Raw genomic sequence first — 16625 nt, forward strand, 5'->3', positions numbered from 1 at the left:
ACATCCTCTCCTGCCTCAGCCGAGAGACTCATCTTTCAAGGGGCTCTGATCAGTTGTCAGAGCAGGGGATTTCACAACTAAGAAGTACTCCTAAGGAGCTGCAGAAGAAACGACATTAACGAGCTGGCAAACATTTCCACATCCACCACACACCAATTCAACTTCCACTATTTTATTTTAGTTATAAAACAATTGCCAAAACACAAAGTTAAAAAACAAACAAACACACAGTTTTATTCCTTCTTTCATTGTAGAAAATAAATATGACCACATACTCCTTACACTTGTCTATAAAAGCAAGTAAAAAACACCACTCACTCACTCAAATAGCATCATCCTTTTGGCTTTTCGCCTGTAGGAATGAAACAGTAGATCATTTTGTAACTCATTTGAATTCCTGGCTCAAGCAACTCTGCAAAAAAGCTAAGATCTTAAAAAAATCTTATTCCAAGTGTAGTTAAAATAGTTACACTAAAAACCAATAGTAACACCATAACTAGGTCTTGCTTGCTTTATTTAAGAGGAGAATACTTTCTTTTATAAAAATTGCCCCCTAAACTCACAGGTACCCAAACCAATGTAAAAAGTTGGTTTATATTCCTAGGAATCATCAAGAAGAGCGGGTGTGGAGAGGGAGGGATGAGACACATGGGCTCCAGTCAAGTATATCCAGTCATTCTTGGGCACGTGACTCCTCCTGGCACCCATACCCAGGCTTCCAGTTTGGCCCTTGGCAGTTTACAAAAGGAAAGCTGCTCAGTCATCTAAGCCTATGTTTCTGAAAAGGTAAGACATGGACTCCCCATTGTGAATGCGGCGAATGGCTTCTGAAAGGATCATGCTGATGTCCACGGTTTTGATCTTGGGGCACTGGAGCTTCTGGATTTCATGTGGGATTGTATTGGTAACCACCACCTGTGAATCACAAGAAACCACCAAGAGCATCAGACGCTAAGTGGCTTCAGACCTGAGGGTGTGGCTTATGGCAGAGCGCTTGCCTAGCAAGTATGAGGCCCTGGGTTCATCCTCAGCAGAAAAGGAAAGCCATAATTGTTCTGCAGTACTAGCTGGCAGGAGGACATAAGTCCATCTTACCTTCAGCAAGACTCCCAGCAAAGAGAAACTGTGTTTCTTACAATTAAAGCAGATAACCAGTGCTGGGGAGTCTGGAGAGAAACCTGCACCACACCCTGCTGGTGGGCCTGTGAAATGGGGCAGTGCACCAGAGCATAGTCCGATGGTTCCTCAGCAATCTGAATGGAGATTCTTCAACTTTTTAAGCTCAGGCTAGCCTCAAACCCTGATTCCCTGATCTGTTTCTCAATTATCCAAGAGATTGAACCACTGCATGCAGAAAACTTCTACTTTTAAAATGTAGCAGTGCTAGAAGCTCATATTTAATGAAATACAAGTACAACCTATGTTTTGAATTCATTATTTTTTTAAACAAGGGAGGGTCATTGTGAAACTTCACATTTATACAATGTATCCTGATCAATCTCCCCCTCTGCTGCTCTCCTTCATCCCATTCCTTCCCCCACCCTCTTCTTAAAAAACTTTCAACACATTACATTCATCATACTGAATCCATTCTAAATCACAAGCAAGCTCAATCTTATACTCAATGCCTTTAACTAAGGACTGAAGAGTGCCCTGGGAACCCTGCCCCCACACCACCAGGTCTCACTACCTCGTCAATGGCAGACTCTTCAATCAGCCGGGGGGCATCTGAAGATAACAAGCCATGGGTCGCCATCACAAAGATCTTATATGCTCCCCTCTCTTTCAGGGTCTCTGCTGCGGCGAGAAAGCTGTCCACATCATCAATGATGTCATCCTGTCAAGTCACAGGTAGAATGAAAGGCACATGAATACCTACCAAGCAGGCAAGACAACCAGGAGAAAGTATCTAAGTGTGCTATTCAGTCTTGATGCAAGCTGATGACAAGGTGACACTGTCCATTACTGTACTCCACAGGCCCGTCCATGCCTTTCCCACAAGTCACTTGCAGGCTCCATGGGGAAAGTACTGTTTCCATCCCTACACCTAGTAGTGGAGGCCAGATCTCTGTGCCAGGAACATCTGTGGGATAACTTTGAAATGTGTAACAAAGGCTCTAGATACTTTCACTTAAGGTAATGGAACTATAAACTCTGGCTTTCCCAAACTTTTTCCTGCTACTGTTCCTTATTTCTAAATCCTCTCTATTGAATGTTTGGAAAACAGCCCCCTTTTTTTTTTGGCTTGTGCCAGTAGTTGGGGCTTGAACTCAGAGCCTAGGTACTGTCCCTCAGTTTTTCTGTTCAAGGCTGGAGCTCCACCACTTGAGCCACACTTCTACTTCCAGCTTCTTGTTGGTTAGAGCTGAGTCTCACAGATTTATCTTCCCTGGTTAGCTTTTTGAACCTTGATCCTCAGATCTCAGTCTTCTAAGTGTTGAGGATTACAGGCATGAGCCACTAGCATCTGGTAGGAAATAGCCTTTTTACCTATGTCCTCACAGTGAGACAAAAGGATTTAGTTTGTATGTTGTCTAGAGTAGTCAAACTCCTGGGCTTGAGTGCTTCTTCTGCTTCAGTGTCCCAAGTAGGTCGGAAATAGCACATGCTAGCCAACTACTGTTTTCTCTTTCTTTCTTTCTTTCTATTGTGAAAATACTGTACAGAGGGGTTACAATTACATGGGCAAGATAATGAGTACATTTCTTATCAAGCATTGTAGCCTTTCTTTTCTCTCTTTCTTCCTCTTTCTTTTTCTCTCTCTTCTTTCTCTCTCTTTCTTTCTCTCTCTCTCTCTCTCTTTCTTTCTCTCTTTCTTTCTTTGCTGTCCTGGGCCTCTGTCCCAGGACTATGCAAGGCTAGCACTCTACCACTTGAGCCACAGCACCACTTCCAGCTTTTTCTGAATAGTTTAGCTGAGATAAGAGTCTCATGGACTTTGCTGTCTGGGCTGGCTTTCAACTGCAATCCTCAGATCTCAGCCTCCTGAGAAGGTAGGATTATAGGAGTGAGTGAGCCACCAGCTCAGCTACTGTTTTCTAGTAAGACACCCAGCCTAGTACTTCCAAAGAGCAGACCACAGACTCCAGCTCTCCTTTCAACCAGTATTGAATGTTTAGGTTTATTTTATTTTTTCCAGTCCTGGTGTTGTCCTTAAGCTGCTGCTTCTTTTTTTTTTTTTTTTGCTCAAGGCTAGCACTCTACAATTTGAGCCACATTGCCACTTCCAGCTTTTTCTGTGTATGTGGTACTGGTACTGAAGAATTGAACCCAGGGCTTCATGCATGCTAGGCAAGCACTCTACCACTAAGGCACATTCCCAGTCCCACTTAGGGTTATATATTCAACTTTCTAAATGTATGCTAATCGTACTGTGATTAAAACATACATGTATATATTATCTTAAAGATGCTACTGGGAAAGCAGTATAACCACTCTGAGAAAGTTTGAATTTCTTTTTGACAGGGCTGACATCAAATAGCAGTCAGTTATTAAGTTAGCTTCCTTCTTTCCCCTTCCTCTTTTGCTATTCTGGGGATAGAATCCAGGGCTTTAAGTACCCTACCACTGAAGCTACTCACCCAGCCATTTTAGTTTTAGTTTTAGTTTTTGTCAGTCATGGGGCCTGAACTCTGGGTCTGGGCACTGTCCCTCAGCTCTTCAGCTCAAGGCAAACACTTGAGCTACAGTGCCACTTTAAGCTTTTTCTGCTTATGTGGTGCTTAGGAATCAAACCCAGGGCCTCATGCTTGCAAGGGCAAGCACTCTACCACTGAGCCAACTTCCCAGCCCCCATTTTAGTTTTTGAGATAAGGTCTTGCTCACTTTTCAAAGCCACCTTCTAGGTAGGCCTAGAACTTCTTCCTGTCTCTTCCTCTCCAGTACTTGGGATTACAGGTGTGTGCCACCACAGCTGGCTAGCAGTTGCTTGTAAAACTAAACTTTCCTTAGCTTCCCTCATGTAAACCAATAACTGCCTTTGAGGGGATAATAGCCCTTGTGGGTTAATAACTCAGTGTACTCTGTTCACACAAAAACTCATAAGAACATTCATGGAAGTTTTGCTTATAAAATTGGAAATAATCCAAATGTCCCTTAACCAACAGTTAAATGGTGGTAGCTATGAGCATAGACTATTGCTATACTTTAAATAGAACGACCTAAAGGAAACCATGCTAAATAAAAAGAAGTTAATCTAAGATGGGCGCTGGTGGCTCACCCTGTAATCCTAGCTACTCAGGAGGTTGAGATCTGAGGATCACAGTTCAAAGCCTGCCTGGGCAGAGAAGTTGTGAAGACTGTTATCTCCAATTAACCACCAGAAAACTGGAAGTAGGGCTGTGGCTCAAAGTGGTAGAGTGCTATTCTTGAGCAAAAGAGCTCAGGGACAGTGCCCAGGCTCTGAGTTCAAGCCCCATGACTGACCAAAAAAAAGTTAATCTCAAAAGTAAAAAAGACTATATATTTCCTGTATAAGACATTTGTTATTTGTCCCTTTTTTTTTTCCTTGAACTGGCACTGAATCTAGGATACTCACACAGGCGAAGTGTGTATTTGAGCTACACTTCCAGCCCTGCTATTTGCCTGAATCAAGAGCTACAGTCAGAGGATAGGTTAGTGGATACCACCGTCACACAGGTAATCCTCTATGATAATGTTTAAAAACATGTTTAAAAGTCATGAGGGCTGGGCACCGGTGGCTCACGCCTGTCATCCTAACTACTCAGGAGGCTGAGATCTGAGGATCGCGGTTCAAAGCCAGCTGGAGCAGTTAAGTCCTTGAGACTCTTATCTCAGCTAAACTCCTCAGAAAAAGCTGGAAGTGGCGCTGTGGCTCAAGTGGTAGAGCGCTCGCCTTGATCTGAAGAGCTGAGGAACAGCGCCCAGGCCCAGAGTTCAAGCCCGACAAAAATAAATAAATAAATAAAAATAAATCATGAGATACACGCTATGTCACTTATGTAAACACCAGAATCACAGTATTTATGGACACATGCATTCACAGTAGACTGCAAGGATTGTGTGGACACCTCTCAGACTAGTGACCACCTCTGGAAAAAGGAGAAGAGACCAAAGAAAGCCCAGGAAGACCTCCCAGCTCTTAATTTTATTCTTTCAACTGCATAGACATGTAAAAATGAGGTGTATGTTTTGTTTTGGGGTGGTGGGGATCATATCTAGGTCATCACTAAACTACTAATATATATATTTTAAAAGTTATAATTAACATTGTACCCTACCTTTACCATAAACAATTTCCCACAATATGACTGATAAAGAGCTCTATAACACCAAGTACTTACTCATTTTAAACCAATGAACAGCATTTTCTGCTGGGGGCTGAAGCAAACGTTCAGCACAAGACCTCAGCTTGAGACTGACGTTGTCAAGGCACTATCCTCAGGTATTTTTATGAAGACAATTTACAAATAAATGAACAGAAGAGCAATGGCAAACAATGATGTGGAGAAAATCAACAGGCCTACATACCACAATGATGGCAATCCTTCCTCCAACGTCGCCAACAACTGTGATGGGGGGCTTCTCTTTAGGAATCAGCACTGGTCAGAATAAAACACACACATCTAAGTGTCCATGCTAAAAAGTAAAGACAAAGACTTCAAGAAGTTAATACTTCCAACAACCAGGAAGAAAGGGGAATTTCCTCACTCTGACAAAGGGCAACTATGGAAATCTACCATGTGACATGCAGTGGTAAGATGGCAAGCTGCTGCTTCTGAGAAGACGGAGACGATGCCCACCTGCTGGATGTGTGAGCAAGAGACATGAGGAAAGAACCAAAGAATAAAAGGCATCCAGATAAGAAAGGAAGAAGTAAAACTTCATTAGCAGACAACATGAAACCTCAGACAAACTACGAAGGTGAACCTATGAACTGAGTGAAGCTGCAGAGAACCTGATGAACACACAAAATCAGCTGTTTCCTTTATACACTTGCAGTGAGCAATCAGAATGCAAATTAAGAAGCAGCCTCATTCACATAAGCATCTAGGAATAAACTCAACTAACGAGGTAAAATTCACCTGAAAACTATAAACCACGTGGAAAAAATTAAAAAGAATGTTTTTCAATTTTACACTATCAGAAAAGCAACAAATAAAAAAATAAGTTGGGTTTTATCATCATTAAACTCTATCAAAAAAGTGAAAAGTGCCAGGTGCTGGTGATTCATCCCTGTAATTAGATTTGAGGATCCACAGTTCACAGACAGCCTGGTCAAGAATAACTGTGAGACTCTTTAAAAAAAAAATCTGTGAGATTCTTTATCTCCAACTAACCAGCAAAATGCCAGAAGTAGAGGTGTGGCTCAAGTGATAGAGAAAAAGTGGAATAGAAAAAGTCAAGCATGAGTGTGAACCCCTGAATTCAAGCCCTAGTACTGGCCCCCAAAATAAAGAGACAACCCAGAGAATGGAGAAAATGTGTAAATCACCTATGTGGTAGGAGTCCAGAACCCAAATTTTACACACACACACACACATACACACCACACACAAACACACATACGTATGTGTGTATATGTGTATGTAATGTGTATGTGTGTATGTATGTATACTCTTATAAGTTAACAATGAAAAGAACCCAATTCAAAAATGGGTAAAGGCTTTGAATAGATATTTCTCCAAAGAAGTATAAAAACAGCCAACAAGCATATGAAAAGATGCTTGGCATCCTGTCATTAGGGAAATGTAAACCAAAACCACAATGAGATGCCATTTCATACCCACAAGGCTGTAAGAATGGAAAAAAAAAATCACAAGTAAGTGCTAGAGAAACTGGACCCCTATGTATCCCAGGAAGGAATGTAAAATGACAAAGCTGCTGTGGAAAACACTATCAGTTTCTCAAAAGGTTAAACACAGAATTAGCATCTGATCAGACAAGTCCACTCCTAGACACATAGCAAAAAACTGAGGCTGTCCACACAGACAGGAATGCACACAGCAACATTACACCGAAAAGGTAAAATGTCTGTCAACAGATACATAAGGTGGGGCTCTAGGGACTTGGGGGCAGAACCACTTCAAGGCTCTGCTCCTCACATTCTTGTGCCCTGCTCCTTGGCTGCCCACCCAAGGGTCAGGCTGCTTCTGGAAGGCCCAAGCAGTAAGCTCCACAGTGGTAGCCCCAATACAGTGCATCGCATCTCCATGGGTACATGGAGCAAATGGACCGTGAGCAGGACTACCTCCTCCCACAGTTCATGGGCTGTCTCCTAGAGCCTTGTGGCCCCAATAACAGTATCTGGAAGGTGGGACATGTAGATTCAATGCTATTTGTCCTGTTGGGTTTTGACTAGGTTAGGACCTGCTGCTTCTGTGACCTATTAACTCCTGCTTCTAGGAAAGTCTAGTGAGGCCTGGGCCTGCCTCCCCCTTGCATTTTAGAACCACCTCACTTGTTTGCTTTCACAGGGTTGGAGAAAGATTTGCTTTGGGAGGACTCTCTGAGAGGCCACCATGTCTGATTGGCTGGTGCTTCAATGAGACAGTGGACTTCTGGGTTGACCCTGGAACTAAGTTAAGGCATAACCGCAGTTTAGACTATGGCTCTGGGATGGAATGAACACAGACAGGAGGTTGGGGGCCAAAGGTGAAATGCTGTGGTCTGAACGCTTGTATCTCTACTGTTTCATGCTGAAACACACTGAGGTGGTATTAAGAGAAGGGGCCTGTGGTAGGGGTCTGTGTTACAGGCTGTCCTTGTTTAGGGATTAATACTCTGATAGAAGACTTGAAGAGCCTTCCACCCTCTTCTACCACCTGCTGATGGATGTGAGAGGAACAGGCTCTCACCAGATGCCACAGCTGCTGGCACAGTGTCCTGGGACTTTCCAGTCTCCAGAATCATGAGCATTAAATCCCTGTCATTAATAAATTACTCAACGGAAACTATTTGTCACAGCAGCCTAAGCTGCTATGCTATGTTACTGATGTGTAGATTTTCTCAGGTTTCTAGGCAGTCCCAATTATTTCACAAGCTGCAGAATTAGTGGTATTGATACCACATAGTTTACCAGCCCTACTCTCTGCTAAACTATCTAAAACTGCCCAATGTTTTGCATTATCTGTAACATGATGGTGAACATCTGCTTATGTCAAAGAGTATAGAGTATACTCTAGGATATACTGCTAAACCAGTGAACAGATTCCCTGAAGGGCCATATCAGAGTCTGCTAGAGAGCTCTACCACCTGAGGCCAGAACCAGTATATTCTTTAGAATCCAGGCAGGAAAAGAGTTCCAGTAGCTTTTGCCAACTCAAGCAAAAAGGAGTTTACATAAATTAAAAAAACAAACAAACTCAAAACAAAAAGCAAACCACAAGTCAGCCTAATAATCAGAGGACAGTGCTGAAGAGGTGCCCTTGGCACACTTACTGGGAATCTCCAGGCTGGGGTGAATGGCAGCCACACTCCGGACCATGGGTGGGGAATGCCGACCATCTACCAAGTCAGATTCAGCATCCTGGGCTTCTCCATGAATCACTGCGATGCCCAGGCGCAGGCGCTCTGCAAAAGATTGTGCCCTAAGGAGAAGCATTAAACACCAATCAATCATGTAGCATTTGTGGTCTGCAGTTTAGGGAGAGCATATGAAGATGAAAAAGTAGAATGTAGCTTTTAGAGGAATAATGAACAAAGAGAATAAAATAAGCTTAGAATCTGACAAGCCAGGGCTCAGTGTGGAGAGTCCACGGAACAATGCATCCCCTCTGGACACTGGCTCCAATGATGGGCAGAGGCCTGGCCTGGTCTGTAGTTATCCAGTTGAGAGCCTGACTTCTGAACCTGCTTCCTGTCACTGTTGATGTTAACTGCCCATAGGAGAACCAACCAAATAACACAAAACACATCAAGTATTTTGCATAAATTGTTAATAGTTTTATGAGTGCATAATGAAGATACAAGAAATTGTATAGTTAAGGTGAGCAATTTTACAAAATGTTAAGTTCTGATGCCCATGTAACCATCAAAATAATGAAGAACATGCCCTTTATAATTTCTGCTTCCAGCCAGGCAACCACTGATTTGCTTATTAACATCATAGTTTAACCTTCTCTAGAGTTCATACTATAAATTCTTTTTTTTTTATATATTTTTTATTTATTTATTTTTTTGTGAACACACTGTACAGAGGGGTTACAATTACATGGGCAGGATAATGCGTACATTTCTTATCAAGCATTGCAGCCTCCTCCTTTGTTTACCCTTCACATCCCTTCCCAGCCCCTCCCTACCCCCCCCACCCAATCCTCCCCGCCTCCCCCCCCCCTATAAATTCTTTTAAACTTTCTTTTAAGTCAGTAACTTTTTCTTTAAGGGATTTCCAATGTTGTGATTTGTTCACACAGGCTCTCTAAAGCTGAAGTTCATAATTTCTCTTTAAGACAGTCCTAATTCAATTGTATCAGCCCATAATTTTTCTTTTTTTTTTTTTTTGTAGGTTGTGGGACTGGAACTCTGGGCTCGAGTGCTCTACCGCTTGAGCCACAGCGCCACTTCCAGTTTTCTGGTGATTTATTGGAGATAAGTCTCACGGACTTTCTTGCCCCAGCTGGCTTTGAACCGTGGTCCTCAGATCTCAGCCTCCTGAGTAGCTAGGATTACAGGTGTGAGCCACCAGGCTGGGCTTCAATTTAATTTCTTCCATAGGTCTAAAGCTATTTGGGTTACCTGGTTTTTTTTGTCGGTCTTGGGGCTTGAACTCTGGGCCCAGGCACTGTTCCTTAGCTCTTCAGCTAAAGGCTAGTGCTCTACCTTTTTTTTTTTTTTTTGGTCGGTCATGGGGCTTGAACTCTGGGCCTGGGCGCTGTCCCTCAGCTCTTCAGCTCAAGGCGAACGCTCTACCACTTGAGCTACAGCGCCACTTCCGGTTTTCTGGTGGTTTATTGGAGATAGGAGTCTCATGGTCTCTCCTGCCCGGGCTGGCTTTGAACCACGATCCTCAGATCTCAGCCTCCTGACTAGCTAGGATTACAGGCGTGAGCCACCAGCGCCCGGCTTAGTGCTCTACCTCTTAAGCCACAGTGCCACTCGCAGTTTTCTAGTGGTTTATTGGAGATAAGAGGCTCACGGACTTTCTTGACCAGGCTGGTTTTGAAGCACAATCCTTGTGCCTTTAGACAAAGGCTTATCAATTTTACTGATTTTTATCAAAGAGCCAGTTTTCACTGCTTTTCTCTGTTTTTTGTTTCATTGATTTACATTTTACTCTTTATTATTTGCTTTCTTTTTTACTTTGGCTTAATTTCCTTTTTATTATCTAGTTTTGTAAGGGTAGACACTGATCATGGATTTATGATCTTTTCTAATAGGTGTTATCTTTAGAGCTCTTCCTAGGAGTACTGTGTCAGTGGTATGGTGCAAAATTTCACATGTTCTGTTTCCATTGTCATTCTTTCTAAATGCTTTCTAACTTCCCTTCTGATTTCTTCTTTGCCCAAGGATTATTCACCAATGTGTTACTTAGGTTACTATATACATAAAGGGTATTTGTATGACCTAAGTAAAAGTAAAATTAAGACTTGTTTTAGGGGCTGGGAAGGTAGCTCAGCGGTAGAGTGCATGCCTTGCAAGCATGAGGCCCTGGGTTCAATTCCTCAGCACCACATAAACAGAAAAAGCCGGAAGTGGCGCTGTGGCTCCAGTGGTAGAGCGCTAGCCTTGAGCTGAAGAGCTGAGGGACAGCTTCCAGACCCAGAGTTCAGGCCCCATGACCGGCAAAAAAAAAGACTTGTTTTATAGCCCACAATATGGTCTACCTTAATAAACAGATGTGTGTCTTTAGAAGATCAGCTGCAGCCTCAGAGAGTTTCTGTCCACTTGCTCTTACATGACTGACACGAGTCACTGACTATCCTTGAGGCTTTACTTCATACATTATGAAACATTGCTTTTTCAACTCCTACTGTCTAAGATTATTGTGTTCTTTTGAAGAACTGACTTTTTCTTTATCCTTAACAACATTCTTGTTCTGGCTTGTCTGATACTTAAAGCCACTTCAGCTTCCCTTTAAAGCATTCATTTTGCTGTGGCATTATCACTTTCCTAATTCTTATATCACACCCATCCCTTCCTTCTCACTGCTCTTCACTTTGCTCCATTAGGTCTCTGGCCATACAACATGACCATCTCTCCCACTGGGCCAGATTCTGAGTGGGACACTGGTCTCACCCTGCCTTCTATCCTCAGTACCGAATGCACAGCAAATGTCTAATGCTTAAAGGACACTGCAAGTTCTTCTATTCTTGGTTTTCTTTTTTTTTTCTTCTTCTTTTTTTTTGGTGCCAGTCCTGGGGGCTTGAGCTCAAGGCCTGGGTGCTATCCATGAAATTCTTTCTTTTCCAAGGCTAGCACTCTACTACTTGAGCCATGGTGGCACTTCCAGCATTTTTTTTTTTTTTGTAGTTTATTGGAGATAAGAGTCTCATGGACTTTCCTGCCTGGGCTGGCTTTGAACCACGATATTCAGATCATAGCCTCCTGAGGAGCTAGGATTACAGATGTGAGCCACTAGCACTTGGCCCAGTCTTGGTTTCCTAGTAACTAAAATCAAAACAAATTCTAATCCAATAACTCAATAGTAGAGCATTTGCTTAGCAAGTAGAAAGTCCTGAGTTCAAACCCCAGCACCACATATAAAGAAAACAAAGTGATCCAAAAAAGGTATGGGATGTTTAAATAAGATCTAGAGACTAATAATATCCAAATGTCTAGACTCCAATTAAAAGTTACTAAGCTTTGGGCTCTGGTGGCTCATGCTTTTCATCCTACCTATTAGAGGGCTGAGATCTGAGGACTGCAGTTCAAAGCCAGTCCAGGCAGAAGGCTCATGAGACTCTTGTCTCTAATTAACTACCAAAAAGCATGAACTGGAACTGTGACTTAAGTGGTAAGAGTACTAACCTTGGGCAAACATTTTTGCTCAGGGACAGTGCCCAGGCCCTGAGTTTAAGCCTCAGGACCAGCACAAAAAAACAAACAAATAAGAAAAATTATATGACAGATCTTAGAGCAGTCAATGGAAAATGTTGCAAGAAGTAGTTATAAATATGCTTGAAGAAATGAAGAAACAGAACAGGAAGTCTGTACAAAAAAAAAAAGTCTTAACAGAAAGAACACAAGAACTGAACAGTAATTATGAGACTTAAATACAGAGGAAGATTACAATTTGAGGTTTAGGAAAAAGGATAAGACCCTATCTAGCAAAACAAAACTCCTAAAAGCCAATGAAATGACTAAAATGACTGCTATGGTTCAAGTGGTAGCACATTTCCTGGCAAGCTAGAGGTCCTGAGTTTAACAGGCAGTAGTGCAAATTAAAAAAAAAAAAAAGGGGGGGGGGCTGGGAAGGTAGCTCAGTGTTAGAGTGCTTACTTTGCATGCATGAGGCCCTGGGTTCAATTCCTCAGTACCACATAAGCAGAAAATGCTGGAAATGGCACTGTGGCTCAAGTGGTAGAGCTTGAGCTGAAGAGCTGAGGGACAGCACCCAGGCCCAGAGTTCAGGCCCCACGACCGAACCCCCCCCCCGCAAAAAAAAAAAAATGTAGGAAGACAGAAGGATGTGCATAGGTCATATGAAAACACCTGGCCCTATTATGTAAAGAATCTGAGCATCTGAGGGGGGTTTGGAACTAATATCCTATGGACACCAAGGAATAACTGTATGTCCTATGACTTCACATATAAAGCAGAGAATAAATTACTAACCAAATTTAATTCAGCCTGTGAACATTTTAAAAAGCTGCTTGAAATGTTTACATTACAAAATGAGATCAGGGTTTCTATAACTCAGTCAGGTGGACAAGAAGGGACTCAGGACAGGAAAGTTTCCTGAAGGTACAGGGAAAGCAGACATGAGAACATGGGGCAGTGCTGCCCCAAACATAACTCACTTTATTTTATATTAAATTTATTACTATACCAAGTGCATTCACTAAGAATCATGCTTAGTTTATGATATCAACAGCTTGTCAAGACTGCTACCTGGTGACTTACTCTGGGCAAGCTCTCCCTAATCCTTTCACACTGATAACTACAGCCTGAGGGGGGGGGCGCGGGCGGAGTGGGGGAAGAGGTATTTTCACACCCAGGGACTTAACAGTGACCAGTAAGCCAAGGTAGTCAACTAGAAAATAATCCTAAAAGAGCTTTTTAAGGAAAAAAGCCTTTTCTTACACTGACTTTGTTCTTTCTTTCTCCAATGTATGGCTTCTCCTGAAAAGATTGCTACATAAAATCTTCCCAGGCACAATCCAATCTTAAGTAGAATAAGATCAAGGCCTCGGTTATTCCAAGCTAAACCTAACTGGCTCTGTAGACTCTCAGGGTTGCACCTCGGTTATTTCAAGCTAAACCTAACTGGCTCTGTAGACTCTCAGGGCTGCACCTCGGTTATTCCAAGCTAAAACTGGCTCTGTAGACTCTCAGGGCTGCAGGCTGGTACAGCTCGGGTGCTTTGGTTTAAATAAATGTTATCTGTGAATTCATACAAATAAGGGCCTGGATACCACTCTGTTAATCACTGACTTCTCCAAGTAAGAGGCAATAAACAACTACAAAGTAACTTCCCCAGTATTTTTGTGGTGGCTGCCAGCCTGGAAGTGTGAGGGGTACACTGGACAGGATCCCCACATCTGGATGGCTCTGGCCAAGAAGCATGACTAACAGACTGGGACTGAGAAGAAAAGAGGAAACAAAAATGCTGATTTAGTAAGTGGAGTTGGCAAAGCAATCTTGAAATCAGTCCATGGAAGAAAATAAGGGCCCAGGGACCACTGTAGCTGGGGTGGAATGCTGGGACTCAACAGAGATCTCATTAGAGGCAGATCTATGAAAAACCAAGAGTTCGCACCTACCTTTTGGCTGAGGCTGGAGACTTGGCCACAATAACAGCATTCCTATAATCTGGGATCTGTGACACACAACAGGCTAAGGATTACCACCATATCTTTAATAATAAAAAGGAACATTCCAAAAGATTCAAACCATCATCTGGTTTACTTGGAAATTTTGCAACAACAACAACAAAAAAAAAAAAAAAAAAGAAAGGAAAAGACAAAAATGTCCCTGAAATGAAAATTATTGCCTACTTAGAATTTTTTTTTTTTGGTCAAGGGGCCTGGGCCTGGGTGCTGTCCCTCAGCTCTTCAGCTCAAGGCTAGCACTCTACCGAGCCACAGTGCCACTTCCGGCTTTTTCTGCTTATGTGGTGCTGAGGAATCAAACCCAGGGCCTCAAGCATACAAGGCAAATACTCTATCACTTCCTAGTCCCTACTTAGAAAAATTTGTGTGAGATATAAAGATTTTTTTTTTTTCTAAAAGTAGGGGCAATCAGTGACTATCTCTCATCTCTATTGATCTATATAGTCAGCAAATACTGACTATATAGGTATGCTTTGAAAAAGTCAACAGAAGCTAGGAGTGGAGGCCTCAGCTTGTGAACCCAGATACTCAGGAGGCTGAGAGGCAGGAAGACCAACAGTTTGAGGCCAGTGTAGGTTATACAATGAGATTCTATCTCAATCAATCAATCAATCACTCAATAAATTAATTAAATTAAAAAATCAAAGTAATTGTCAGTCCAAACTAGTGTGGTCCAAACAAGTGAGAACTGTGGGGAAACTAATGGACCAAGGACAATCAAGCCATTGCTATTTTAAAAAGATGTTAAATGTCCTTAAAAAGCAAGCAAACAAATAAACAATGTCTGGGGGCTTGGCTCAGTGGTAGAATGCCTGTTCCACATGCCCAGCCCTTAGTTCAATCCCCAGTACTACCAAAACAACAAAAAGTACATACATACATATATACATCCATACATACATATATACAAACCTCAAGAGTTGGCTGGTTGAACAGCAGAAATGATAAGAACAAATGTGGGCTGGGTGTCAGTGGCTCATGCCTATAATCCTAGTTACTCAGGAGGCTGAGATCTGAGGGCTATGGTTTGAAGCCAGCCCAGGCAGAAAAGTCCCTGTGAGACTCTAATCTCTAATTAACCTCTCAAGAACCAGAAGTGGAGGTGTGGCTCAAAGCGGTAGAACATTAGCCTAGAGCAAAAAGAGCTCAGGGACAATGCCCAGGCCCAGTTCAAGCCCCATAACTGACAAAAAACAAAAACAAGAAAACCCAAAACCAAACCAAACAAACAAACAGAAAATGTGGGAGGATCAAGCCAAAGAGTTTTCCCAGAACGCTACACAAAAGAAGGTAAATATTAAGCTTAAGGAAAAAAAAAAAAAGAGCTGGGAATGGTGCACATACCTGTAATCGCAGTATAAGAGACAGAGGTAATAGGAGCTCAGTTCAAGGCCAGTCTGGGCTATATACTGAGGCCCTGCCTCAAAACACTGAGAAAAAGCTGGGTACCAGTATCTCACACCTAAAATTACAGCTACTTGGGAGGCTGAGACTAGGAGAATCAAATTTCCAGGCCAGTCTAGGCAAAAAAGGTTTATGAGGAGCCCAGGTGCTGTGGCTCACGTCTGTAATCCTAGCGATTAAGGAGGCCGAGATCTGAGGATCATGGTTCAAAGCCAGCCCAGGCAGGAAAAGTCTGTGAGACTTGTATCTCCAATAAACCACCAGAAAACGAAAAGTGGCGCTGTAGCTGAAGAGCTGAGGGACAGTGCCCAGGCCCAGGGTTCAAGCCCCATGACTGACCAAAAAAAAAAAGAAAGTATTTATTATGGGCTGAGAATGTGGCTTAGTGGTAGAGTGATTGCTTAGCATGCACAAAGCCCTGGGTTCAATTCCTCAGTACCACATAACCAGAAAAAGCCAGAAGGGGTGTTGTGGCTCAAGTGGTACAGTGCTAGCCTTGAGCAAAAGAAGCTCAGGAATAGTGCCCAGGCCCTGAGTTCAAGCCCCAGGACTGTCAAAAAAAAAAAAGTTTATGAGACACCCCCGGCCCCACCAATTTCAACATAAAAAGCTGGATGTGGTAACATTCATCTGTAATCTCAGTAATAATAGGAAATATAAATAGGAACATTGTGGTTCAGGCTGGCCCAGGCAAAAATCAAGACTTATTTAAAAAGTGACCAGAGCACAAAAGTATAGAGGCATGGTTCAAGCAGTAGAATACCTACCTAGCAAGCATGTAAGCCCTAATACTGCCAAAAAAGAAAAAAAATCTGAGCTAGCTTACCTCTTCTTGAATGTACTGTAACAGGAAGGGAGATGCTCTTAAATTATCAACAGGAATATTGAAGAAGCCCTGTATTTCTTTCTGGTGTAAATCCATAGTAATAAGATGAGTCAGACCTTCAAAAATAAAATAGATAGAAATACAAAGCTTACAAAGAAGTTGTACTGTAAGAAATACTGTATAGAGTAATACACTATATTTAATAAATAACTGAAAAATTGTTCTTCTACCACAAAACCTAGCACTTTTGTTGTTCAGGTTGTTTAGTATTATATGATACACAATTTTTTTTGGGTCCGGTCGTGGGGCCTGAACTCTGGGCTTGGGTGCTGTCCCTCAACTCTTCAGTTCAATGCTAGCACTCTACCACTTGAGCCACAGCACCACTTCCGGCTTTTTTCATTTTGCTTATGTGGTGCTGAGGAATCGAACCCAGGGTCTCA

General features: G+C 42.4%; 1 protein-coding gene across 2 annotated transcripts in view; it reads right to left on the reverse strand.

The window, feature by feature from the left end:
• Positions 1–337: 337 nt before the first annotated feature.
• Prpsap2 (phosphoribosyl pyrophosphate synthetase associated protein 2) overlaps positions 338–16625 on the reverse strand; it is a 33775-nt gene continuing 17487 nt past the window's right edge. For both annotated transcript variants that reach the window (XM_042673962.1, XM_042673961.1), the window contains 6 exons: positions 16183–16298; positions 13884–13939; positions 8401–8549; positions 5491–5561; positions 1691–1837; positions 338–915 (listed from right to left, as the gene is read on the reverse strand). In XM_042673962.1, coding sequence (XP_042529896.1) covers positions 757–915; positions 1691–1837; positions 5491–5561; positions 8401–8549; positions 13884–13939; positions 16183–16298 — 698 coding nt within the window. In that variant the 3' untranslated portion in view covers positions 338–756. The remainder of the gene's footprint in view (positions 916–1690; positions 1838–5490; positions 5562–8400; positions 8550–13883; positions 13940–16182; positions 16299–16625) is intronic.

Source organism: Dipodomys spectabilis, unplaced genomic scaffold (assembly GCF_019054845.1).
Source record: "Dipodomys spectabilis isolate Male_0828 unplaced genomic scaffold, ASM1905484v1 ptg000018l, whole genome shotgun sequence".
NCBI lineage: Eukaryota > Metazoa > Chordata > Mammalia > Rodentia > Heteromyidae > Dipodomys > Dipodomys spectabilis.